This window comes from Ornithodoros turicata, chromosome 1 (genome assembly GCF_037126465.1).
Source record: "Ornithodoros turicata isolate Travis chromosome 1, ASM3712646v1, whole genome shotgun sequence".
In the NCBI taxonomy this organism is placed as follows: domain Eukaryota; kingdom Metazoa; phylum Arthropoda; class Arachnida; order Ixodida; family Argasidae; genus Ornithodoros; species Ornithodoros turicata.
In genome coordinates this window covers 65,075,699-65,103,669 of record NC_088201.1, presented here as the reverse complement: position 1 = coordinate 65,103,669, position 27,971 = coordinate 65,075,699, and the positions used below count along the sequence as shown (strand labels likewise).

At 46.0% G+C, this 27,971-nt stretch overlaps 1 protein-coding gene and 1 long non-coding RNA gene across 5 annotated transcripts in view; one reads left to right on the top strand and one right to left on the bottom strand.

The window, feature by feature from the left end:
- Positions 1 to 27,971, top strand: part of LOC135378331 (F-actin-uncapping protein LRRC16A-like) — an 83,000-nt gene that overhangs the window by 11,209 nt on the left and 43,820 nt on the right. For all 4 annotated transcript variants that reach the window (XM_064611344.1, XM_064611343.1, XM_064611341.1 and 1 more), the window contains exons 2-9: positions 16,040 to 16,137; positions 22,792 to 22,842; positions 25,614 to 25,673; positions 25,749 to 25,876; positions 25,966 to 26,134; positions 26,234 to 26,307; positions 26,753 to 26,828; positions 26,976 to 27,064. In XM_064611344.1, coding sequence (XP_064467414.1) covers positions 16,040 to 16,137; positions 22,792 to 22,842; positions 25,614 to 25,673; positions 25,749 to 25,876; positions 25,966 to 26,134; positions 26,234 to 26,307; positions 26,753 to 26,828; positions 26,976 to 27,064 — 745 coding nt within the window. The remainder of the gene's footprint in view (positions 1 to 16,039; positions 16,138 to 22,791; positions 22,843 to 25,613; positions 25,674 to 25,748; positions 25,877 to 25,965; positions 26,135 to 26,233; positions 26,308 to 26,752; positions 26,829 to 26,975; positions 27,065 to 27,971) is intronic.
- LOC135378332 (uncharacterized) lies at positions 15,915 to 19,202 on the bottom strand. The gene is made up of 3 exons (XR_010418331.1): positions 19,027 to 19,202; positions 17,463 to 17,595; positions 15,915 to 16,120 (listed from the first exon to the last, which is right to left on the bottom strand). It is a non-coding gene; the product is annotated as an uncharacterized LOC135378332 (long non-coding RNA).

The following is a 27,971-nucleotide window of genomic DNA, read 5'->3' as shown; positions in this document are numbered from 1 at the left end:
TTCTATCTCGATCTTCTCTATCTGTCGTCCATCGTACCTTCAGCACAATGCGTTGTAGCCTAGATGCATACTGGGAATTTCGGGTCGCAAAACTCACGATCGCAATCATCTGATAAGGTATGAGCTCAGCCACGTGCTACGAACTGACGTAAAGGTAGGCATGGCGTATCGCTGAGTTCCATCATACCGCGCATATTAGCGCACTCAACGGATAACGTCACACCTGTGACCAGAGATCGGAAAATTAACACATGCTCTGGTCGCAAATGTGATGTTATCCGGGGAGTGCGCTAATATGCGACATGATCGAGCTCAGCGATACGCCATGTCGACCTTCACGTGAGTTCGTAGCCTGCAGCTGAGCTCACGCCTTATCAGATGATTGTGAGTTCCGTGGCCCCAAATGCCGAGCTATGCTTACCCCAGCAGCACAATGTACTGAAAGTCGAGTGCAATAGGGGTGGACGGTATGTGTCTTGTCGATGTTCCTTAGTTTCACGAGTCTGTTCAAGGCCTTCCACCTACCCGTCCACCCCTATTGCACCCGACTTTCAGTACATTTTGCTGCTTGGGTAGGTGTAGTTCTATGCTGAACAATCAGTGACACTCCAGAGCAGCAGATTTAACACGTTTGCTATCACTGTCCTTATCTGCTGTGTACAGGTGTGGTTTCGCAGCGACTATCCCGATCGCTTTCGCATTGCTGCAAACGGGGCGTCCGATGGAATTCCTGAAGGACAATTCTTTATCTGTGTTTCCCCAGTGCCTGGTTCACGCTGCAAATTCTCTCCGTTGTGGGTAAGGTACAGCTCGAAGCAGAGTTAACTGGAACGCCGCTTTGACCGGCAGAGCAGAGCCAACGGCTCTGCGGCGGAGCAAGAGGGAGCCACCCTGGCGGCCTTTAGCAGAAATAAAGGGAGAGGGCTTTTCGACATTTCCATTCCAGTTGGAGGGGAGTTCGCTGTGGTGTGCCGAACAGTGCACAATCAAGCTGGTGTTATCAACGCTGCGCCTGTTTGTGTTTTGGGCGATTGTGTCTGAGATAACGTGGAGAATCGATGTCATGGCACGCGCCTGGAAACAGGTTGGCGCATGGGCACGCGTCATCCGAAACGCTCATTGTGTGATCGAATGAAATCAATAACAACTTCTCTCTTTCGGAAAATTTACTGTGCTCAGAATAGAGGATGCGAAGAGGCTTGTAATAATTAACGATGGTAATCGCGAAACCATCGTAATGAGTTTTTAAATAATAAAACAATGCTTTCATGGTGTAGCATATCACGTTTCTTGGGAGTTTCTCGGAAGAACAGTCAATTAGTACACACACAATTTTTTTGTGTGCATGCTGGCACACAGTGCAGGGAGTCACCGTGAAGGTTTTCTATTATTGGTGTAGTGAATGATGATCAGAGCCAGACAAATTCACCATGACCTTTGTCCTCACTTCAATTTTCGTCAGCAGAGGTTCGCCCCTACCTCGACTGCACGTTCCCCAAATTTGCCTCTTCCACCTTTCGTAAATCGCATTTTGATTTTTTTTTTTTCACCCACATCAATCCTTTTTCTGAAAATTTTCCTCATCTGGATCTCTTCACCTTAATTTTAATTTTGGAAGTTCAGGAGAGGTGAGAGACGACTGGTTCGCACGTGCTAACCTGCCGCGCGCCATCGGGATATCATCGATTCATCGCAATCCCTCAGACACGGTCGCCCAAAACAAACGAGCGAAGCGTTGATAACGCCAACCCGATTGCGCACTCTTCGGCACGCCACAACGAACACCCCTCCGACTAGAATGGAAGTGTCAATACCTCCTCGCCCTTTATTTCTACTAGACGCCGCCAGGGTGGCTCCCCCGTTGCTCCGCTGGTCGACGCGGCGTTCCAGTTAACTCTGCTTCGAGCTGTACATATGGGTTCCGGAAAAAATAGTCCCTGGTTGCATGGACGAAAATTATGGTCCCGCGATGGATCGACCTTTTTTTTTTCCACTGGAGTACAGACGGATCCAGGACAATTGCTCACCACAGAACCACTGAAGCCGGACAATTGCTCACCGCCTCTTTCACCGCACTTATATGTAATGTTATTTCGCGTTCTTATGTGATGTGATTTTATTTCTCGTTTATGGCGCTCATACACTTGACTTTTTTTTTATGTTAACTGAACTTTGGTGTACCTCCGACCGAAATCCCCGTTGCAAAATAAACTACTGTAAATAAATGTTATCTGACTATAAAATGCACAGTCGCGCGCGGGAAACTGCCAACAGCGAACTTAGACTAACCTAATAATAAACTAACCAACATGCTATTCAGTCGTGTCCGCCTTGCTAAGCCTAACAGCGCTAAAATGTGGCGTTCGTTCGCTAAACCGACTTGGACAGACAGAGAAAATTCGTGAATTTTACTGCTTAAATAGTGATGTGTTTTTAAATCTCCCGCGGCTTGTGTCTTGGTGACGCTGGCATGGGTGTACCGAGAGAGGGGCACGGTCTCTTGTGAAAGCTGTGCACTATTACTTTTTTTCTCATATGTCATAATAATGTGAACCTGTAAACACCTGCACAGTCCGCAGCGTCCGTCCCCAAGGAAGGAGGTGAGGTGGTTGCACGCTTTGCCCCACTGGAAGCACTTTGCTGTCCCCCCTTGGAAAAAAATCCTATATGAGCGCCCCATGGATGCAGGTTCTGACAAAGACGCTTCATGCGTGCCTGCAAGTGGACGACTTCTCGCCTCACCCTCTTCACTGGTGGATTTCCTAGATCTATTTGAAGCAACTTAGACAACTAAAAAAGAATTTCAGCTATAGCATAAAAAAGCAAGCGCCATAAACGCGAGATAAAATCACAATATAAGTGTGGTGAAAGAGGCGGTGAGTAATATTGTCCGGCCTCAACGGTTCTGTGGTGAGCAATTGTCCGGCCTCAGCAGTTTTTTGGTGAGCAATTGTCCGGTGAGCAACTGTCCGATGAGCAATTGTCCAGTGAGCAATTGTCTGCGCCCCAGTACAGACAACGTGACAAGATTAGGAAGCGGTGCTCTAAGGTTCTGCTACCTTCTGTGTATTTCTGTGTGTGACTGCTCGCTCGCTGTACGTGGGGGTAGTCGGGTGTAGTTCGCAACTCAACCTGGATGCTAATATTTTCCTATTGTTGTTCAGGCACAGGTTTTACGGTTGTCTTCTCGCAGTTTTATGTAAATGAACCGTATCTTCAGCCGCAGCTGAGTTGTACAGTGTCACGACTCTGTGTCGCTACCGTCGGCCCCGGGTTACTTGCTCATTGGCACCGTCATCGTCGGTCACGGGCGAACGTCATCCGGCTCGTGCACGAAAGCCAACAAAACTGAGGAGCACCAGAGCTTGCGGTTTTTCTTTTCTGTTTTGGACCCTCTTCCTGTCTGCCGGAGTTCAGCCTTTCATTACAATCCAGTTCTGGACCTCACTGACTCGTCAATTTGGGAGAAAGAATGCATCAACAGGCAATAAAACAGTGAATGAGAGGGCGTACAGCTTTTATTGTCCATAAACATCGACACAGAAAAGGTGCGGGGGACAACAACTCGGCCATGTCTGAACAACAGCAGAAAAATACCAGCATCCAGATATGGTGTAGCGAATGATGTCGCTTTTATGTTACTCATTGAATGCCGTGCAGATTTCATTCTCCATTAACACGGGGGAAAAAAAAAAAAAAGAAAGAAAAGACATGTCTCTCAGTTTCGACAAATCATCGGGAGGGCGAATAACAACACTCGGTTGGCTGCAATGTGTTACGTCAGTTATCCGCAACCACGCCCAGGTATTTTTGGCGCGCAGGAGGTTGCGGGACCATTTTTTCCTACATCCGGTACAGATCGAGTGCGGATGCTGTTGTCGTACGATACGCTCTCCGGACACGTGCGTTCTTAGTACGGAAGATGTCTTGTGTTTGATCAATCATGCCTCCACTCTTTCTACGTCAATCTATCTATCTATTTCCAATCTCCTGTGCGCGTTCGCTTATTGGTCAGCTGCGTAGCCGAAGGTCATCCGTACCGCATGGAGTTCGGTCGAGCTCAACTCTTGCGGTATGTGTGCTCTTTGGTTCGGTTTGGTTAATATGTTGCCATGACAACCGTGTCGTTCCGCATCCGTAACGCGGGGAAATGCAACACTGTGAACTAGACATTATACCCATGTCACACGGCCACTCCTCAATGATAATTTGAAACCAATGGCCATTGAACTATACATTGAGCATTCGCGTAGCGCCACCAAGCGTCCGGGAGCATTGGATCCAATGCTCTGAGAAATTGACACGTTACACGCTAGGTGGCGCTACGCGAATGTTCAATGTATAGTTCAATGGCCATTGGTCTCGATCATCATTGAGGACTACCCATCTGAAAAGAGGTAGTATAAGTCACCCTTTCGGGTACATAGTCGGTTTGGCCTCTGTTGTCGCAAACACGGGGCTCTTTGTTGTCCTTCCTGCGACATAGGTGAAAGACAGATAGCCAAACGAGGCGAGCTCCATCTAGGGACAAACACAACACACGGAGCCTCCTGCAATTTATGCTCTCCCTGTCCTCCTCAACAGGGCTGGCAGTGCGTAGCGCCCTCTCATTGGTCACAGCAGATGACTCGTCCAATCATCACGGAAGATCGTTTGAAAAGACCAATCCGAGGCCCTAGAATGCTTTTCTTTTGCTCATTTTTCGCGAACGACGCAACGAACGAATCCCCTTCCTTTTGTGTTGGTGTCGAGGTAACATGGCCTCTCATTCCGCGAGGAGAAATTTTTGTACTTTAGTGCCCTTTCAATCCGTTCAGGAATCGAGGTCCAAAACCTTAGGGGTAGCTCGGGTGCCTCAGTACTAGCTCCCTCTGCATAGGGTGAAGACAACCGCGTTGTCTGCTACGAATTTCCGCCATCTTTACGCCCACGCGCAGCTCGCGATGCGCTCACAAAAGTGTGTCTATACGCTTAGCTACACACTACATTTTGAAGTTGAGTGAATACATAGAGGAGGGACCAGCGGCATGGCCGAGTGGGCTAAGGCGTCCCGCTCGTTGGTGGTAACCAAGGTCGTGCTGAAGACTGGGAGGTGGTGGGTTCGAATCCTACCACCGGCTGTGCTGTCTGAGGTTTTCCCTGGGTTTTCCGAAGACTTTCCAGACGAATGTCGGCACAGTTCCCCTTGAAGTCGGCCCAGGACGCATACTAATCCCCCTGTCCCCCACTCCTTCCTGCTGTCCTCTCTCCGTCTGTCCTCATCTGTACGCTGCTCATAGCCACAGTTGCTTCGCGGCGCTAACACGCAATCAAAAAAAAAAAAGCATAGAGGAGGCTTGAAAAAGTGGGTGAAATCGGTACATAGCATTCGTGCATGGTAAGCGTGGGCGTAAACATGGCGGCTTTGCGGTATTCGCTTCTACAAAGGGTGCCACCACCCTGACCCTACACAGAGGGAGCTAGTACTCTGGCACTCTACTTAGGGGTATTTCAGCTTCGTTTTCCCGGTATGCGCCCGCTGTTCATGAAACGAGAGGGAAATGTGAGGGCGATTGCCCCTTCCACGCGAGGTACCGTTGATAAAACGAGGAAATTCGCGGAGGGTTCATAAGTCGAGGTTCATGTAAGTTTCGTCGTGATGATGTGTGTATCGATAGCGTATGGCTTTCATTTGCCGCTCCTAATTCATTGTGGCGTGGCTCCCTTGACACCTCCTCCATGTGTCGGCAACCTTGACAAGCTGTTATGCAAATTAAGCGGAATACGTGCGCCTATTTTCGCCGTGCGACATCCGGCAGGTCCACACAATGTCTGGCTGAATCATGGTGGGTTACTCCTCCTCCTTCGAGACAAACCGGCTTCGCGGCTGACGAGAGGAAGGATGGAAACGGTTCGACGATTGTAATGAATCATTTTAATCGTTGCACGTTTCTACTTGGCGTTCAGTTTCAACTCGATAGTATTAACACGCCTCACTTGACTGCGAGGTGTGCCAACGCCTCCTAGACTAAAGAAGATTCATCCTCTCCCTCCTCCGTTCCGTAGACGTATCGAGACGCACAGCATTGTCTATGGGTTGTCAGATGGCAAAAGCTACACGTAGCCAAAATGTAGCCAACCCCTGGCTGTAACCGATCACTGTCATCAAAATAAACTTGTTGTGTCACTGCTCGCATGAAAGTACTGTTACTCAATGAACGAATAAATTTTGTTTTACCGTAATACACACCATGATGAATGCGGGAAAATGTTACGCACGCTACGACTGTGAAACAGAGGGACGAGACACTTCGTGGGTCACCGTCTTTATCAGCCTTCGCTCGTCAAGCGCTCCGTACCTTCCTCTGCAGTGTGTCACTGGTGAACAAAGTTGAGAAAAAGATGAAGGAACGGTTGAAAACTAATTGTGCGGCATGTAGGACCCGGAGGGGTAGCTACGAATAGCCAACTGCGATATTAGAGAGTTTCAGGGCATCGTACGCTATCGCCCTTGCGTGCTGGTGGTTCTGCGCACTGCGCAAAGCTCGCTGTTTTGCGCGTGCGCGGAACCACCAACGCTATCCCTTAAGCTGGATTCACACATGCGTTTTTTGAACGCGTTTCGCGTTCGCGGCGCCGCGAAACGCGAGCCGCGGAGCGTTTCCAGCCGCTTTTCGAGAACCGCTCCGTGCTGCAGCTTCGGAGGGCAGAAACGCGAACGCTTTTCATCCAGCCAATCGGAGCGCTCGGAGGAGTCAGGTGGCTTCCTTTTGGCGCCGGCGGGCCTCCCGATACCGCGCTGGGATCTTTTGTCATTTGTGCATGTGTATGTGTTTGGTGCTACCGCGTCAGTAAATTGCTTGCCAGCAATAGCTGTTTGGTGTCTGAGCTGTCAACGATGAGCTCAGAATTTGCGCAAACAACGGAATCGACGAAAATAAATACGACTTGTGTGTGACCGTGTTTTGGTCGTCGGTAGGTAAACATGTGTCTCGCTTTTTCTGCCGTTCTTTCTCTGCTATTGTGTCGCGTTTGTCGTTCCAACGATTGATGATTCCAGCAGAAATGCTTCACGATAATTATAAAATGGAGAACATGCTTCACAATGTAAATTTCGAGGAAGAGAGCTGGAAGTGTCGGTACAATCTTGACGTAGCAACAAGAACGAAGCGCGTTTTCGGGATGGCGGCTCGGCTATGTGCGACAGGCCCCTCTCGGCGGCGCCGCGAACGCTGAGGCGGCGCCGCTTTTTGAAACGCATGTGTGAATGAGGCTTTACTGCGCAAAAGCGATGGCGTACGATGCACTAAACTGATGTTATTGCGCCAAAAAACATCAAACGATGCACTAAAACTCACTAATTATTGGCGATACGAAACCGAAAGTAGCCAAAAGTTGCTACTTGTAGCCAAATCTGGCCACCCTGGGTGTCGTCTGCTTCAACCAATCGCCGCAGACGATTGCGGCTGAGGAGATTGCGGTATAAGAGAGAGGGTTTTAACAAACCGTTGATAACGTGCTCTTCCAATAACCGTATCCACCGCAGCCAATCGGCGGATAAGATTCTGAGTCACACAACGCTGCGCTTGTTTCGCGTGGACACGACACTATGGTGAGCTATAACGACACCGTCACGTTGACGTTATGAACGGTCTGCCTATTGCCGTAGCTGTCTACAACGGCGTATTCCGTCACGTCGTCCGTTTGTTGCTGCACGGGGTACATCCCTCAATCGGGAATTATGAACATCAATTAGAGCGTGTGACTCCTTCTTTCATCGAAACTTAAATTCCACATCAAAGGTCAATAACGACAGCATCCAAAAGGTCGTCGTAGATCAGCTGAAGGCAGTTTCCCTGGAGACAAGCGACTGCTATTCTTCTGCAGATCGCAGCAGAACAGTCTTCAATGGACATATTAGCAATCGTCGATAAAGCGGGACAGAGGCGGGATTTGAACCCACGCTCGGTCGAGTGCATTAACCAATTACGCTACGCTGGCATCAGCTTTCACACGACTTACCAAAGGACTTCATTGAACTAACGGCTCTGCAACGGGCCACTCTCATCACATTCTCTCCATTTCTTCTCATACACACACCCTAGGCCCATGGGCGTACCGAGAGGGGGGCAAAGGGGGCCGTGCCCCCCCCCCTGGACCTCCAAGGTCGCATGTGAATATAGTGCGCTCTTTAGTCATAGGTCGTAATTACTATTCTTAGATGTCATAATAGGAATCTCTGAACACCTGCACAGTCCTCAACGTCCGCCTCCAGAAAAAGAAGTGGGGAGGGGTTGCACGCTCCCCCCCCCCCCCTGGAAAAAATCCTGGGAAGCCCGGCGCTCTTGGTTCGAATTCGAATCCAAATAGTATATGCCTTGTGCGAATGAAGCCCTTTTGGGCAAAGTTTGACCAGACCAAGCCGTGAGCAAGTGAACTGTTTCAGTTTCAATGTGTTATACCCATAGCTAGAGCGCGGATTTTCATGCTAATGCATGTTTTTTTTTCTCTCTCTCTCTCTCGAGATGGGTCCGTATCTGGAGGATGAAAAAAACACTTGGTCTTGGTTTGGGCCATATCGCATGAAAGTACACGAAAAGTGCATATTTTGCCATATTTGCAGGTGCGAGAGCTTACTTCTCCTTTTTTAGGGTTGGTTTTGCTGGTTCCGGGACGGCGTTGGGTCGTCTTTCGCGAAAATTCTGGTAGGAATAGAATATTTTTCATGTTTCGGTGAGGTGCGGTGTTCAGTCCGTACCCTGTCTGCTCCATACTCTACTGCGTGCGTGACCTATGGGCCGTATTTTAATCGGCATGATGCAGTACCGAACATGCCGAAACATGGCGAAACAAGCATGAGCACGGGCAACACGAAAAACACGAACATGCGTGTATGTTCATGTTTTTACATGTTGCCCATGCTCAGGGTTGTTTCATCCACCAGCTATAGACTGCGTTTACGCTGTTTTATCAATCATGAACGCAAAGCCTTCAGCTCCGTGATTTATGTAACTGTGGCGCAACAATTCTTTGTTGTGCTGCAGAACGAAGGCGGCTTTATTTTACCGTGTTATCCCTAATAAAATACTCACTTGAAGAAACAAACAACAAAAAAGGCATTCGGCGCATTGCTTTTGTACCAAGAACAATGAAAAACATTGCATATATTGAAGATTTTTACGGCATCTTTCGAAGATTTTCAGTGCATATAGTTGCATGCATATTTACCCATGCTCTCCTCATAGCTATCACCGGATCCATATTCAGGTTACACAAATTGCGTGTTTTTTTTTCTCGTGATAACGCTAACGTCAGATATCTTGAGCAAACAAGGGGTTTGCAAGGCGGTGAGTCATGGACGTTTACCTTCGCTCAATGTAAACCGTTGCCTTATGCAGGAAGCGGAATGGCAGTATATTTGACCTCTGAATCGGAGGATATGACAGCTACATGACTCATTAACGTGCCTTTCCGTGTTGTTTTGTACCTCAGGCTGTGCAGATTCACGCATGTGGTCGTTGAGATACCGCGGATGGGGCATTTCTGGGAAGTGTGGACCTGCTACGCCTTATGGCATTTAGCATTCCTCGGAACATCACGCATCAACCACCGTGTTAGATACCTTTAATGTCGGGACCTAAATTTCGCGGCCATTAAATTTCGCGAATTCTGGATGCTAAAATTCATGATTCAATTGGTTTCCATCGCGAGAAACCCAAGATTGCACGTAGCACAAATGATAAAAGCGACATTGCGCGTGCTTGTGCTGCAGAGCAGTTTAAATGCTTTCCGGTAACCTGTACAACAAACTGGGAAGAAGTTTGTGATTCCGGCATTGCTTTCGAAATGTGAAATCTTGCGAGGCACTATTGTGTGCCTTCAAAATTAGCGATCAATAAGGGTTTTACAGTATTTTCACTGAACGGTGTCTTGCCACTGAGCAATTTAATTTACAAAAATGTCCCAAAAAATCGGCCATGAGCGGTGCGGCGTCCCTTCGCAGGCCCACCCCGATCTCCTGGTGTGGCGTAGTATCAGCGTAGCAGAGCACCCGTGGCTCCTTATTAGCCACTAAAAAAGTTCGTCGGCGAGGAACAAAGCGTGTGCGGCCAACGCCGCCGATCGCAGAGTGAGGTAATCTAGGGCAGTAGTTCCTTCCTTCCTTGTTATGGGTTTAGAGTGGTCAGCCCAAAGTGTGATCCGCGGACCTCCGGAGGCCCCGGGGGTCCCCGAGAGTGTCCGTGGGGGTCTGCGACAATCGAAGACAGCCTGAAGACCGTCTTGGCGAGCGCTGGTCACGTCACCTCTGAGGGGGACGCGCGAATCTAGATCGAAATATCGACTGTGCTATCGAGTCGAAATATACTACATTCTCTTTTCCAGCATAGCGGTGTCTTGTTTGTTTGTTTGTTTTGCCTTTGCTTTCTTCACGTCCCTTATTTATGCCAACATGAATCGCGGAATTTTAGCGGATGGATTCTAGGTGGTTTTAGGGGTCCGACACAACGAGAAATTTGGGAAACGCTGGTCTAGTGTGCCTGATCCCTCTGGGTAGGGTGAAATATATAATAGTGAAGGCAACCGCGTCGTCTGGTATACGATATCCGCCATCTTGAAGGCCGCTCGCGCGCTGACGAAGCATGGTGACAGAGGGCGTAAAGATGGCGGCTTGGCGCCGTTCGCTTTTGCAAAGGGTGACATCACCCTACACACGCAGAGAGAGAGAGCTAGTATTCAGGCAACCTAACGTAGTCATGAACAGTCCGCCAATCACTTCCGAGCAATCTAGTTCTACAGCTCCTGAAGGAGTTGAGAGGTTCCTAGAGGGTGTGCACTGTGTAGATCAAAGACCTCTTGCGCTCGCTACGGCTGGGTAGTACGTACGATCAGCGTTCTTGTGCAAGGACGCATGTCATTTGTCGCATAATGCGCCGCAGCCAAAAAAAAGAAAAAAAAAAGAAAAAAAGAAAAAGAAAACAACACGAAAAATCTGTGGAGTAGACCAGGATGGATCTGTGGATGTATAACTGAATGTCTGTCCGTTGTAGCACCGACTGTGGTAAATTTCCTAATACGGTAGGAGATTCAATAATTGTCGAACAGAAAGGGGACACGAAGATAGAAAAGTAAATTAGCATAATAGCGACGACCTTGCCTGAGAGGAAGGCGTGAGCCTGTACGAGTGCCCACGGCCTTCGACTTTTCTGGCACAACCGAAAAAAGGCATTTCGTTCATTGTTCTGCGTGGAGCGCACAGACAATGGGGTCGTGTCGTTTACTTTTTTGTATTTCTATTTAATTTAGTTGTTTCAACGCTGTGCGATTTTTAAAAATACGTTTTATTGAGCTCGGTTCTTCGCGCGCTAATGGATTGCCGTGAACAGAGGCAATAAGGGATCGATGGTCCCTCTCAGTTGTTGAACTTTGTTTCATGCTTTTGTATATTGGCACTTCGAAAAACTGCTCGATTGGGAAGGCTACTTTTGTGACGTGGTAGCCAGGATCTTTCTCTCGTCTCCGCGTCGTTTTTTTGTTTCATGAGTGTGTTCGCCGTTTTACCAATCCCAGTTAAGCTGCCGTGGCTGCTATTTTATTAATAAATGAACAACAAAGCAGAAAAATAAAATAACGGGATTGGAATTATCACTTTCCGAGCACTTATTATCTCATTAGCTGAAACTAATTGTTTAGAATGGTACGGAGAGGAACAGTGTCACATCTGTGAAATCGTCGCAATTTTTCTGAACACAATTCAGAGTGACTGTACGGCTACGTGCCACGTCGAATGTTAATTTTGTTTTAACTGCAGCGAAAGCACATTGTTGCCCTTTTGAAACAAGTGAGGGCCGTTGCTGTGCCTCTTCCCGCAGTATCTTGGAAGCCATCATCGAATATTTGGGAGGTTAAACGTAAGTGCACAGACGTGTGTCTGGAATGCAGTGTTGACGACGCGGACGTGGTTGTTTGAGGGCCGTGACGTTCGTTTCCACGCTACGCTGACACTGGCGGGGATGTGGAGGAGGAGAAGGCCGTCACTCGCGTTGGTGGCCGCACTAGAGCCGCCTTTTGTTGATCTGTCTGGAATACCGCCATGCGTTTGCGATGCGTTCCCTGGAAGTGGAGCTCGGACTCCCTCGTATCCGATTCCTCTCTGGGTTCCACGGCGGACTTGAACGGTAACTGTCGTCTGCTACGATATTGCTGCTGCCCGGGTTTGTAGCTGCGAGTGAGCTGGTGTTTTGGACAACTGGAACAAGGGGGGGGGGGGGTCGCAGATAGCTCGGTGCTGGGTTCAGTCTGTGGTTTCTGTTTATTTATCTTTTTCTTCGTGTGAACTCTTCGAAACAACTGTGGGTGCGCTGACGCGGACACACATACTCCTGGGGGAGAGGGCAGAAGGAAAGAGAGATGAGACCGTGCGAATCCTTGCTGACTTTAGAGGCAACTGTGCGGCGACCAGTGCCGGATTTACAGTAGTGGGGGCCCCGGGGCACTGTGCTGTGGGGGCTCCCTCGTGTATTCTATCTCTATCCAATGTGTTATTCGGGGTCGATATGCGTGGACGGAGGACAGATTTTTACAAAGTTTCCGTTTCAGGGATGCGTTTCAGGCATGCAAAACAGATTTCCCTTGGACAAGACATTTACTGGTGGGGGCCCCTTTGTGGTGGGGGCCCCGGGGCAAGTGCCCCGTCTGCCCTCCCCTAAATCCGGCACTGGCGGCGACATCCATTTAGGACGTCTGCCTGGAAACGCAAGACATACCTCTCGACAGCATAGCCCGTGGTGTGATCGATCCCCGTGTTAGCGGTGCGGTCGCAATTCCGGCGGGTGGTTGTTACCAGCTTTTCCAGTCATGTGCTACTGGTGCCTTATAGTTCGAAACGAATAATACCCTTAATAATTTCGAGTAATCGCCGAAGTTGACCATACCTCTGAAGCACTGGCATAGCCAGGACTTTATTATTATTATTGTTATTATTTCATTTTATTTTTAGAACGGCTGAGACCTCCATGGAGAGAGTTGTTGCATGAAAGCTTTTTCTCAAAACACCGACACACAATCTGGAAAGTATCGGTAACATAGCCAAGTGGAAGAGTAGTGTCGTACTCCAGCTGTGTTGTCCGAGGTTCTCCCTGAGTTTCCTGGCTTTCCAGACAGGTGTCAGCACAGTTCCCCCCCGAAGTGGTCTCACCCACCCTACTCACCCACCGGTGCATACTAACCCCTCTGTCTCTCTCTTGATCAGTCTCCGTCTATAACACTGAAAGAAAAAAAGAAACTAAAAAAAACTAACTGCTAAGAAACATTGAAACCGCCTGTCTAGGGTATCTTAACCTTTAATATTTTTCAGTGTTACTCAGAGCTAATATTTACGACTTGCTTCCAATTACACTGTCTGCGATGCAGAGTAGCACAAGTAGCAGGACTTGAATACATGTTGTCTCCGCAAAAAGGCTCACCCATCACTCTAAATGATGTTGTGTTGCTGCGATAGTTTGTAAAGTGCTCGTGCGCATCATTAAAAATGGTCTTATTTTTCATTGATAAGTTTCTTTTTTTGCGGCAATAACAGTACCAGGGATGTTTTGCAGCATTGACTGTGATCATGGCGAGTGTAACAAGAACGAAATGACGTCACAACATCACGGGGTACAGTGGATGTCACCAATCTTATCACATCAATCACACACACACACACAACATTTCCCCACACCAGCGGCATGGCCCAGCTGGTGAAGGTGTCCGGTTCGGTGGTGGTAGTCAAAGTCATGCTAAAGACTGGGAACTGGTGGGTTCGAATCCTACCACTGGCTGTGCTGTCTGAGGTTTTCCCTGGGTTTTCCGAAGACTTTCCAGACGAATGTCGGCACAGTTCCCCCTGAAGTCGGCCCAGGACGCATACTAACCACTCTGTTCCCCACTCGTTCCTGCTGTCCTCTCTCCATCTGTCCACATCTAGACGCCACTCATAGCCACAGTTGCCTCGTGGCGCTAAAACAGAATTAAAAAAAAAAACATTTCCCCACCGTTGCCCGGCGGTAGTCAGTCGTAGCACAGGGAGAGGGAAATAAACCGTGCCTGTGCGTTTGTTGCCATCGTACCAGTGCATTGTGCCAGACTCCTCACACGCAATCTATGTAGGGTTGCCACCTGTCCGAATTTCACCCAAACAGTTAGGGCTTGCGTTCGGTGTTCGGGTGAAGGTGTAATCCGGACGATGTTCGGAAATTGGTGAAGTCTGTGTAAAAACTGTACAACTTGAGTTTTTTGTTTGTGTCATCATCGCCAAAGATTGAGCAGTAGCTACAATGAGCAGTCAAAGCTACGTTGAGCGACATGGAGATACTTTAGACAACCTCTCATCTATTCTTAGAACCCTCCGTACCCAACACTCAGCTTTCAAGTCTCAAGAATTTGATATGGTCCCTCGCAATCCACTTCATCCAATCCAAGACATGTCAAAAAGTGGAGGGAGGCATGGCAGAGCCCAACACTAACAGCTCCCCATAGAACCCATAGTTTGAGATAGTTCATACAGCACTGGGCACAATGCAAATCTAATTTCCTGGACCAATAAAAATGTGGCGTTATGCATTTTATGATGCATATATATCATATATTATATATATAATCATATATTCATTCATATAATCATTATGTGTTATGATTATGCAAAGGCAAACCGCTGCCTCCTGGAGGCAGCAACATCAAATGAAAAATATAAATTTAAGCATTTGGAAAAAGGTTCCAGGTCAGCCGAATAGAATGCTATGTTCTACTGTTGTGCCTTAAAAGAGCTTGCAAAATCCAGTGCAATAAAGCTTCCTCTTTAAAGAAATTGTTGCTTTTTCAATGCTTTCAAATGAGGTACCTACTGTACATAGAGAAAAATACTTTCACTATTTAGTTGGGGATGATCATACGAGTTGTGCGGATCATTTTTCACCAGCAGCGACAATTGCCTCTACCCCCCCCTTGTGTTCGATATTTGCTGACAGAAAAGGTGGCAACCCTATCTCTGTGTGTGTGTGTGTGTGGTGAACACAACCATAAAAACATTGCGCCCCATTGCAGCCGTTGGAAATTCTACAGCACATTGGGGTCGAAAAGGCATGTTTTTTGTTTAAATTTTGTGTATTACATAATCACCTATAATTTGCAAAATCATGAGCAGCTAGCTTTCTTTCTGTTATACATGTTCCTTTATGTTCACCCCCGAAACAATAAACAAACAGTGAAAAGACAAATTAAGTTTGTTGTTTTTGCACAACAACAACAACTTTATTTGACTGATGCTGATTGGAGAGTTCCATCGCCAGGGGCGATACTCTAACCCATTGCTGGTGGTGATGTGGGAAATGGGATAATGAGTCACCTCACAGTGAGGACAGACTGTGAGGACCAGCATGGTGTTTTTGCACATATTGCTATGCCAGATGTTTTTGGATTGTCCACACAATTCCATCATGCATATTTTATGCAATGAAGCTATTTTGAACCTGTTAATCTTTTTACGAACCGGTTTGAACAGATACATATGTTACTCTGGAGCTGAATTTGGAAATGAACCTTTGTGTCTGAACCTGAACTGAAGCAATAAAGTTTCAGATTTGATACTCTGACTGGTGGGAGGTCTCCACCTCTTTATAGGAGAGGCCTCCTCACTATTGTTTCCTGTGGAAGAAAAGTAAAATAAGATGTAAGGTAGAACTTTCTTTTTCATATTCGACATGAAGACTTCTGCAATAAAATCTCGTGAAACACCATTGTCGTGACCAGCGCGTGGTTGCGTTAACTAGTAATTGATGTCACTTATCTCCGACCAGACAACGCCGTTGGCTCGACTGATTTTTGACGTGACATAATATTGTGTTTGCAAATGACACTTAGGGAAATACAGTAATGTGTCCTACTACTGATAACACCTTCGCTGTAGTTTTCTTCACCTTGAAGTACATTTATGCATTTTTATCACTTTCATGCGCATGTATATTCATTATTCAACGTGTGTATTTTCGGTTTTTCATTATCTGAATTTCTTTGTTTACAATTGCAGACGGCATCCGGCATGTTCTGGACCGCAATGTGAAGGTGTCTTTCAAGTGCATGGTGCGTTTGGAAGTGAAGCCTGAAAAGACTGAAAACAGAGTGCTTGTAAGTAACTTTTTTTGTAGACATACCTAGATAGTTGCTTCAAAGGTTGCACACTTTTCAGGCATTTCTTTACAATTAGATTTGGGGAGCATGCCTTCATATGCTGAGTGGTAACAGCTATTTATGTTTATAAGTGAAAAATTTTTATTTTTGGAAATATTGAAGGGGCAGTAGTGTCAGATAAAATTGCATAGATATAGGCAAGCTGGTGCAGGAACTTCATATAGTGAAGGAGCCTGAGCGTCGGCGAAAAACAAGAGAAGGGACACGAACACAACAACAGTATTCGTGTCCCCTCTGTGTTTTTTGCCCACAAACAGGCTTCTTCACTATGTGGAGGGCAGTAGTGTCTAATACTAAACACAATTTAGAAAATTGCTTGAACACATGTAGTAAGCAAATGAGAGCTATTGCTATGAAATAAACACGAAGAAAACTAGCATATCAGACATAGAGATGTGGAAAAATGAAGTCACAAGTTTGTAGTGCTGGGGGTTAGCTAACCTTTTTGGTGCCAAGAAGGTGTCAACCTTCTAGGAGTCAGGCAACCTTACCTTCTGATAATACACTGGCCTTGATTTGAAGACCTCACAAAACTGAATTTTCCTTCCATGAACCTAGTGCCACATTTCAATACTCGGAATGTCTTTGCGCATTGAGAAAAATCCTGTCGTCGTCGTTGGTCCTAAGTTTGTGCTGGGTGGCCAGGCAGTCATCTCGTTCGTTACACTGGTATAGAGTAGACTGGCGGTCGGAGGGTTTTGGGGCAATCTGAGTGTTTGAGCTTGAGCTGCTATAGCTGGAATCGGGAGTTTTCACAAAATAAAAATGTGGGACGATTCACAAGCTCTACGAGACCGAAGGAGACGACTGGTAGGAGTCACGGCATATCATGCTGTTGTGATAAAAACATGCGAGAGCAGTGTAAGGTATGCTCGATGAAGTGACAGAGAAGGAATCGGCAGGATGACGAGGACAGAAGTTGTCCCGACATCTTCAGTCCTTGTCTCTCCATTGCTTTTCCACAAAGGCATACTGCCCAGCAAAACTGCCAGAGATAACAGAATTTGGACTTTCATCATTTATACAGAAGTGGCAACTTGACAGGGCAGAAATGACACCAACATATGCGTGTACGTGACTGTTTACACTTTCCTTTTTGCACTTGTCTGTAGAAGAGATAAATGTGTGATATTGGTACAGTGTTGATTGGGAAGGCATAAACTAGTAAGCCTCATGCGTAGTATAATAAAAATTGACGGTTGTATTGGGAATTTTGCAATGCACTGCAAAAGTAGTAGTTGTGAAAGTGGCTGAATACATACGAATTCCAGTTGGAGATGTCTTATGGAGATGTCAGTACCAGACCGTTGCTGTAACGTTATTGTGGACACACGTATTGCACGTGCCATTTTGGTGTCAGCCCCGATGATGGAGGCGCAAGACACCGGTTCATTCCTATTAAAGAACGCACTCTTTGAAGAGTGTGCTGCGTTCACCCTGAGTGATAACGTTGACTCATGGTATTATTCAAGCATGCACGTACTTGTAAGCAGTTGCTTGCCCTTGAGTTCACTCTATAGATATGGGTTTGACATGAAGAACTGTTTTGAAACACGCCCGTTTGCCAGAGTCTCGTGTACACGTCTGTAGCTTTACTCAGTGTTCTGCATTACTATGCATTGCTATACAAAGTCTGTATGTGACTATTATGCTGGCAATTTTTTGTGCCGAGAAGTAGTTATAAGGCATGATGTTTGCTGCGGCTGATTCAGTGTGTGTCTGTTAAGCAATCACTAAGAACATTTATCGCTTGACGGCATTACACAAGGTCACTGAGGGCTGCTTGTTATCTGCTACACAGACGGAGAATTTTCCTGTAGCTTGCTTCATGATACAAACTGAGTGACACTTTTGCGCACTGAATGACTGGAACAACAAATGTTGTAGGCTTTACCATGTTATACAATGGCCCCATACACAGGGTGTCCCACAGCACACAAAACAAAATTGTAAAAATATGCAAATACACATTACACTCCATACACACCAAAGAGTAATTAGTGCACTTGAAATTGTCATTGTGGGCCACGCATGATGAAAGCCTTGACATTTTAATTATCCGCCTAAATAAAATAGCACTTTACACTAGCTTTCCTGTTTATTCACTATTGACATAGTCCCAATAAACGACTTCAGAAAATCCCAGTGAGTGTAGCACCGCTTTGAACTATGGGAACTTGCTTATCAGAAAGGAGGAGGAGGTCCCCAAACTGTTTCGGTTTCTCCTCTCTGTCGATTGTCCACGAGGTGTCAAGGTCAGCGAAAACGAAATGTGAAGGACTGTTCTCCATTCATCATGACAGTAATCTCCCAGGATGCAATGTGTGCGCAAGGAACACTTGGATTTCCTGAAATCGTCTATTACGGAGTTGTGAAGCTCCACTGTTCAAAATTACCAACTTGACCCATGCCAAAGAGCATGGACGTTTCTGTGACCAGCAAGGTACACTTCTGTTCCAGTGCAACCTTTTAGAAACTAGCTTTTCTTTGCACAGCATTGGCCCACTGTGTTACACACTGCACTATTCAAAATCTGTCAGTTTGATTTCATTACTAGCTAGGAACAATTCAACTACTACATTCACTACTACACTCATTAGTATCTAGCCAAGTCTTTGCCTCTAGAATGCTTGCGGAATATTGTGATGGATTGGAATGATGTCTCAAAGAGGAATGCAAACAAAATTTTTGCAAGTTTGGCATATATGAATGATGGGGGAGGTCAGAGATCGGATACGTCCGGTAACATTACTTTTGCACTTAGTAGCCGAATGAGACACTGTAACACATTTCCCCTTTGGTCCTAAGGGGTAGCTTTCCGCTTACCTTCATATGTGGCGATCATTTATACAGAAATTGTTGATGCCACTCGATGGAGTGATGCTTACACTTACGGTAAAGTATATGCTCTGGAGCACGTACATCCCAGGGTTGGGAAGTGCCTTTCCCGGCACAGGATCAACAAACACAGCGACACAGATTCGTCTAACGTCCTGGCCATTTGCCAGCTGCCAGCCAAGGTTGCAAGGGTGCCAAGCACTAGCCAAGACTGACACTGTCAATAAACAATGTTCTCTGCTGGGGGTGTAACAGTTGAGCAAGCAGCCACATGTCTGGGACTAAGCTTGGCGCATATACAATCAGACGTAGCGTTCTGTAAGTTTGAACAGTGTAGAGGGGGAGGATTTCTCGATAACTGTTCGAAATGCACAATACATGGGACGTGGCTTTGATGTAGAGTGTTGCTTGCTGCTGCACAAAGTGGCCTTTGATTCCATGGTGTTGAAACATTTAGACAATTTATTTGAATTTCTGAAATGATTTACCTAGGAAGACTATGTTCATTCTCGTTTGATTTGATTGACATTGACTCTCACTGAAAATCTGGATAATGCTGGTGCAGTGTATCTACAACACTTGAAGTATGAAAGATGATACATAGTTTCTGCAGAGCTATTAAAATGGCTAAGCATGTAACCTTCTGCAGTTCCATTAGGAAATAAGGAACAATGCTAAATCTGACAAACAAGTTTAAATATCTCCCGTCAGATTGAGGTTTGTAGTGGCGCTACAGAGTGTAGGTGCATGATGCGATGAGAGAAAGAATGCCCTTCCTCATCGTCTTCTCGTCTCAGCTGAAAGAGCTTGTGATTTGATGAACATGTTGGAACAAATTGATGAAATGTGTGCATGTAGGTTGCTTTTTCAATATGAATAGCAATAGAGCTATAGCATTCACGTTAAAGAGGCTTTGACAGCTCACCAAGTGTAATACTGAAAAGGTTTGTAAACGGGCTGGAAGTTCAGGGTTTTAACCACCATGATGTGACAACGCAGAAACTAAGACACAGTGAACAGAAATAGATAGGGACTACTCAGGGTCCCTGTCTATTTCTGTTCACTGTGTCTTAGTTTCTGCGTTGTCACATTATGGTGGTTAGTTACGAACTACCCCGCTTAGCTGTTTCGGTACCAGGTTTTTACACACAGTTGTGAGGAAAATTGGATATGCAACTACCGAAACGTGACGTGACAGCAGAGTGTGGCTTTACGAGAAATCACATTTGTGAGAATGAGAGCAATTAATCACGCATTGGTGAACTACTTTAAGCACTATTGTTATGTCCCTGCTTAGTTAGAGGCATGTTGACAAGAGGCCCTCTGAGGATGATGTAAATGTAACGTCTCTGACCAGCAATTGGATGATGTCGATTTGGGTCCCATTGCTGGTGACTGCAATTATTTAATCCGCAGTATGCAACTGGATGTTGTGAGGCTTAAAAGGACTGTTGCATCCGTCTCGATCGATTCCGAAACTATAGCTCCGCTTTGCTCCTGGTTCATCACCGACAATAACGGCGAAAATGGCATTGCAAAATGCATGGCAGGAGCAGAGCAGGGCAGTGCCTCTGCTGCCGCGCGCCACTGCGCCTGGCAGCCAGTTCTACCGGCACCATCGTAGCGTGAGGCCACACACATTTGCCCACAGGGACATTCCATCATCGCTAGTCAGGACTCATGTAGAGGAACACCACCTCCTCTACATTTGGTGACCTGAACAACGAACACCATGTTCGGTGTAATTTGGCCATTCATCATCCTAAATTTCTCGGCAATCCAGCAGCGAACCACCTTCTGGCAGGCAAGTCTCACTGGGACGCCAGTTCCATCGGGGACCCGCAGGGAGATCACAGCAAGTTCACTCTCCGGCCTCCACCTGCTTCATGATGGTCCTCCCCGGCACTTCTCTGGTGACAACCAACATTCACGCTCTCGTACCGGTCGCGGTACTGTCTCCCACTCTGCAACAATCAACGCTTGGTAGCAATCACTCAACAAGCACTCAGCGCACACATCAAGGGCTCAGCACACTCAACAAGGGCTCAGCACACTCAACAGGGGCTCAGCGCACTCAACAGGGGCTCAGCGCACTCAACAGGGGCTCAGCGCACTCAACAGGGGCTCAGCACACTCAACAGGGGCTCAGCGCACTCAGCAGACACTCAGCAGACACTCAGCAGACACTCAACGCACTCAGCAGACACTCAACGCACTCAGCAGACACTCAACGCACTCAGCAGACACTCAACGCACTCAGCAGACACTCAACGCACTCAGCAGACACTCAACGCACTCAGCAGACACTCAACGCACTCAGCAGACACTCAACGCACTCAGCAGACACTCAACACAATCAGCAACCACTCAACACAATCAGCAACCACTCAACACAATCAGCAACCACTCAACACAATCAGCAACCACTCAACACAATCAGCAACCACTCAACACAATCAGCAACCACTCAAGCATTCAAGCAGTCAAGCACTCAGCATTCCCATCTCATCACTGGAACCCGCCTGCATCGCAGCGCTCTTGTTCCCGCCATCCTGCTGCTGCTGCTGCATCAACAGCCACAAGCACAAGCTGTGTGTCCAGTCGTCCACCATCCACGAGTCGTCCTCATTCTCCTCTTTATGGTATCGACGTGGACCTCAACCGCATGCACCGCTCCACGTCTGAGTGGGGGAGTGATGTGGCGGCCCATGGACGACGACGACGTGTCTCTGCTGCCACGCGCCACTGTGCCTGGCAGCCAGTTCTACTGGCACCGTCCTAGCGTGAGGCCACGCACATCTGCCCACTGGGACATTCCATCATCGCTGGTCAAGACTCATGTAGAGGAACACCACCTCCTCTACAAGAGTATGCCGGAATTCCCTCTCTGAAATCGGAGAAAACGTCACACGGACAAGTGACAAGTTCAATCAAAGGGCGCCCTTTGGCGACAAGGTGGCGGGCAGGCAGGGGTCTGCAAGTCGCGAGAAGTACGTGATCGGTTTATGGGACGTCAGTTCTGTGTTAGCGTGGGACGTGTTTGTACAGCCAGGAACGTAACGTGTTCAACACGACATGTAACACATGTCACACTGGTAAACGAAAGTGGACATATTTGCTGAGGACTTTTGACTTGCAAAGCAAATGCAAAGCAACAAGCTCAGAGACAATCGCCTGTGCTGTGCTCGATTGACCTACGTCATCGTGATGATACGACTGCTGGGGCTTCCTCAGCTGCAGCGGCAGCACAAATCCGTAAAAATGATTTATTTAATATGTGAGCTGTGTTTGGAGGAGAAACTATGCCAAGTAGACTGTGAAGTGGTGACTGACATTACCGTATTGGTCTCATATACATCGGATGCGGTAGTCCCTCTAAGCATTGCATTCACCATTCTGTGTGTTCAGCGACTGCTATGTTACTTCAGAAGGATGCCCCCTGCGTTCACCGTGGAAGTTAATAAGGGAGAACAGTGAATAACCTCAAATTTAGGAAACGTCATCAGGGATCACTGTAGGCAGAATTCACATTCAGTTGTACATCTCATTCGGAATGAGCATAAATTAGTGTAAATGCCTGCTTTGTGACCCTAAATTTATTAATACAGATATTCTACTTAAGCAATTATTGCAGTTAAGAACCTTTTTACGATCATAAACATTTGCTGTGTCTCCATGTCTGCATTTAGCTTCAGAACCAAATGTTTTGCTGAAATGTACAGTATCAAAAATGTTCACTTTTAATATTTTCAGGCATTTTCATCATGTAGGTTCTTCATTCTCACTGCCAAAGTTCCAACTAAGGTAGGTATCTTTCTCTATTTCTAAATCTTTGCAGTAATTGATTGAAGCAGTACTTTGATGTCTTCCTTCGACTGAAAGTGCCAGAGCAGTTTATTATTAGTGTCTCATGTTTCGTAATGTTATAGCAGTTGCAGGCTAAAGGTGAGGTGGACCTTCGAGGCACAACTTCAGAACTCAACTTTAAAAACAAATTTCCCCCCTCTCCTGTGTTTGGAGAGGGAGGGAGGGAGCGTACAGTGTTCGTGGTTGATATTGGGGGGCATATAGAGCATGCCATAACCTTCAAGACCACTGCATCACCATCCGTCAAGGTGTGACAGATGCATTATGTAAAACTGCCTACCAAAAAGTGATTGTTATGAACTACCAAAGCAACGAACACAACAAAGAACAGAGAGCAGACAAGGCAGTGGCGTTATGCGTGTACTGCTTGCGACACACTTGTCTGAGATCTTCATTCAAAAAGGTACAGCAGCCTGTATTGTCTTGGCCGCCCCTGAAGGAGCTGCACCATTATTGTGGTTGAGGGTGGGCAGTATGCTGTACGAGTCTATCAGTCGGAAGAAACAATCTTGCAGTACCTGTCGATTTTAGACAGGATGAACTCCAAGGCTGTCGATTTCAGACAAGTGTGTCGCGATCAGTACATAAGTGTCAGCACGTCCTGAAAGAACCTGTAGCGCTCAAAACCTGGACGGAGATACTACATGCAGAAACATAGTTTTATTTGGACTGCAATTGCCTTAGTCTTGTCAAGGCACAACAGATATTTCATCATAGCGATAAATGACGGGAGAAAGTTTCCTTGGACCGCATCAAGCCTTCCTTTATAGAGGGTGACCCCCCACGTACATCAGTGCCTCGTTCTTCAGACAATCGACCCCAGTAGAGTGCACTGGACAGCATAAACGTTTACCTTCTTGTTGGTTGCCTTAAAATTTTATTATCCTTGTGCTAAATGTGTTTACTTTTACTTTGGTGGGGTGGTAGTGTAGCCACCAGCATAAGAATGTTTGTGGCTATGCACGAACAACTCAGTGCGCTACTTTGTGATGGTGCGAGCTCGGCCATCGTGCTGTGTTCATTCCTGTTGGTGCCATCGCCAAGTGCACTCTAAATAAAACAACTTTTCTGCAAGTAGTATCACTGTCCAGCCTTTGAGCACTACAAACCAAACATTTGACAATAGCTAGGCAGCTGCATATCTTCATGATATATATATTTTTTTTTACCTGTCTATCATGCTTGTGAAACATATCTGTAAGTTGGACATGATTCAGTGTTGCTGAAAGCACCTGACACAGGAATTTTTCACCGTACTTTTATCTGCATTTCGAAGTGCGACAAAATTTGGCGTATAGTAGCAGTGCACTGTATCATCAGAGCAACAAACGATGCTCTAAGATTGTAGGAATGTTAATTCCACTGATGCACCCAGCTGATTGCAAACATAGTACGGATGGGTTCAAATAGCCTAGCTCACATAGCTCCAATGAAACCAAACGTAGGAAAATCAAGTCCTTGTCTGAACCCAATAATGAAAGCAAATGTATGTGGGACTTTAGCTGTTTTGTACTATATAGTGATGTTCCTTGGGTAGCGAATTTCCAGATAAGCGAATCAGGACTAAATTTCCGAATCAGCAATCCGTTCTTGATTACACTGACCAGATAACGAGTCTTTCAGCCAACTTATTCGTCAGACTGGTTTCAGTTAAAGTTCAGTTTTTCAGTTGCAGATAAGTAAGACAAGACTGTATAACACCGGTTACGCAGTTTTGTGGTGATATATTCATGTGTTTGATTCATAAACTTATTTTCTATCTCATTTATAGATGTAGCACTAAGAAGTACGTACACTACTTACGTTTACGGTCTGACATTTTTGGGTTAAATGCCTTTTCGGGATTCGTGGGTGGAAGGGAAATTGGGTTCTATTTTTAATTCCCTAATTCGTGGTGAAATCGAGTGCAATTGACACATTTTGATGTTTTTTTTTTCCTGTCCAGCAACGGCCTGCAATTAAATGTCAAACATGCGTTCCTCACGAATTGTAGTCACAAGCATCACATGTTGTAACATCAGATGTGCTTTGCATAGTTGATTTGTGCACTCAAATAATATTTACATCAGACGTGCGTGCAGATTGCTACTAAACAGTGTACTGTCGTGGCCACTGTTAACCAGTCTCCCGTTTCCATGGCCTCGCTCCGATAGGCGCTTGACTACCGGAGAACAGCGGAAATAGTAATGAACAGGTTGACTACCACTTTGGGGGCGGTCGGTTGCAGGTGTGGTATCGTTTATTGACAACACCTATAAGACCAACGGCCCAAGCGCAATGAAAGAAGCCCCAGGAAATGATTCACGCAAGTCTCAGATAAGCAATCTTCTTTCATTGCGCTTTAGCCACTCTTTTGTTGTTTTTTTTCGACGTGTTCACAACAAGTTATACTGTGTCAGCACCTGGCCATCCTCAAAATAACAATCGACCGGTCTAAGGCTGTTTTCACTTTCCCCCCCGATAGTGGAGCGCTTATCGGAGCGAGGCCACGAAAATGGGAGATTGGTTAACAGTGGCCACGACAGTACATGATACAGCAGGGATACGTGATTGGAATTCAGGGAGAATTGGAGTTTAACCCGAATTTGTTCTAAACTGAGTCGAGGGGGAATAATCGGGATGAATCAGGTTTATCCCGGGACAGTCAGACCCTACTTACACTTCTGCCCACAAACCCTAAAGTGCTTGAAACTCTATTCATTTTTCAGATTGAACATTCCTTTCACTACCTAGAAGTTCAGAGCATAGAAAGTAAAAAGCCGAATCAAGTAAGATGAGTCACTTAAGGTTGCACAAGGAATCGTTATCAAACCTGCAACCTCCTTTTCCCCTCTCTTTCCCAGTTATGTCTGTCCATAGAGAACAAGTTGTACACATTCTACTCTGTGGATCCCGAATCCAGCGATGTGGATCACATCATCATTCAGCTAGGAACTGCCATCAAAACCATTTTTCCCCAAGTGCCTTTAGAGTAAGCACGTGGATATTTGACCATAGTTTCCCCGCAGCATATGCGTACACATGCACAGATTACATATTTTGGATGCTCTACCACTGCAGCCTGATAATCCGCAAAGTGGAAGCTGTACCTGCTTCACGCCTGCAGCCCATGATAGAGTTCAACCAGTCAGCAGAGGCATCCGACCCCGGTCCCTGCGGAAACTTTTCTACGCAGTACGCCTGCATGTGTGATTTCCACGGCCTCCCCTACAGGGACGACGTAGCCTGGGTGAGTGTGTTCTTTATTCCTCTTTCTATCGCTTTGCCATTCTTGTTCTTAACCCCGTTTTTTTTCATGCGTGATCTTACTTTTCATGTACCTTTTTAGGACGTGGACACTATTTATCTCTCGCATGATACAAAGGAACTTTCTTTGTTGGATTTCGACCATTTAGAAGCAAGGTGAGGTTTTTCTCTTTGTTCTCATGTATGTCTCTCATGTGTAAGACCCAGCTGTCGGGCTGGAGGTGTGCTGGGTGCTAAGCTAGCCGACCAAACTACATATGTAGAATCACCCTGCACGAAGCCTTCCTTACATTTTGTTTGAGCAGTCCAGTAGTACATTGTTCTTATGGGTTGGGTAGGGAGAGCATGAGACCATGCTTTTGCCATCGTGATATGTGACAGGGTTGTGAGAGTCTGTCCCACAAGAGGAACAGATTGATCAGGATCACGCATCAACGTTGTGGCATAGCTTGAGTCATGCAGGATGCCGTTTTTCTTGTAAGGCCAATATATGTGTAATACTTGCGTTAATCACATCTTGTGGTTTACAACTTTGCCCATATACTCAAGTATTACTCACTGAATATATTTACTGAATTCTACCACAAATAATTTCTTCCAGGGACCTTGTGCCAATTATTTCAGCACTTTGTTACAATGCATGGTTTACAAAGTTCCGGGCAAGCAATATAAAATTGGTAAGCCTTATGTTTGGGGAATACTGCACTGTAATCGTGGATAATATAAAAAAAGCCACAATGCCCATTTATCGCTCACTTTGTTGTTGTTGTGTAGGCAATTAATACTATGAAATGGAATAACACAGCCTGTCATTTTATATCCAGGCATCAGATGCACTTGAGCAGGTTCTGCAAGTGATGAAACGATCTGTATCCTTAGAAGAACTGTACCTGGACAATACTGGTATAAAATGGTGGGTGTCTGTCGTGACAGCCATAGTGCATGTCTATAAACTCATTGTCATTGTATACATCTAAAACATGACTAAATGTCTATTTTGTCGTTTTGTTCACTGTTTCGTCGCTTCTAGAGGTACACAGATATCCAGAGTTTTCAAATGCATGCACGAATATGGCGATGAATCTGATAATATAATTAGGATTAAAAATGGAAACCTGTAGTCACTTGAAAGTTTGTCTACTGGTGCAAGTATTTCGTGTTAGTAAGGGCGATGTAACTTGGGACCAAATTGATTATATGATCTCATGTCCTTATTGCTATTTATGCCCCTCATCAGGTAATTCTTATCTGTTCTGTCCTGTGCTCATGGTTGTCTATGATGTATTCTCAAGAGAAAGATATATATCTTGAAAGATCTCTAATTTCACGTGACACATGTTCGTGTCTCGCAGAAATGGATATTAATTTTCCAAGAAAGTTATTTACTCTTTGTAAGGTGCCAGAACAGAACTTATATGCATGTGTATTTTACAAAATTGTACCATTTGGGAGTGTTAAATTCCCTTCTGGAATTCACTTCTTGAGTGCCTCTGCAGTTATATGATCTGTTTTTTAACATTTCGGCTACTACTGGCATTTAGTGCTGCGACGTCACCTCAGTTGGCCGATGCATGGTTTGATCGATGTACGCGTGTATCGTCTGTTTTCTAGCATTTTGTCTATTACTGTAATTTAGTTTTGTGACATCACATCAGTTGCTTGACACAGCAGCTACCTCCACGAGAAGGAAAATTGAGATTTTTGCTCTTCATTTTTTTTTAACTGCATAAATGTTGACAGCACACGTAATAGCATAAAGTAAATCAATGAACCTGCTCTGAGAATCTGATTGGTGCTTCCCATTTGTTTCAAATGCATTC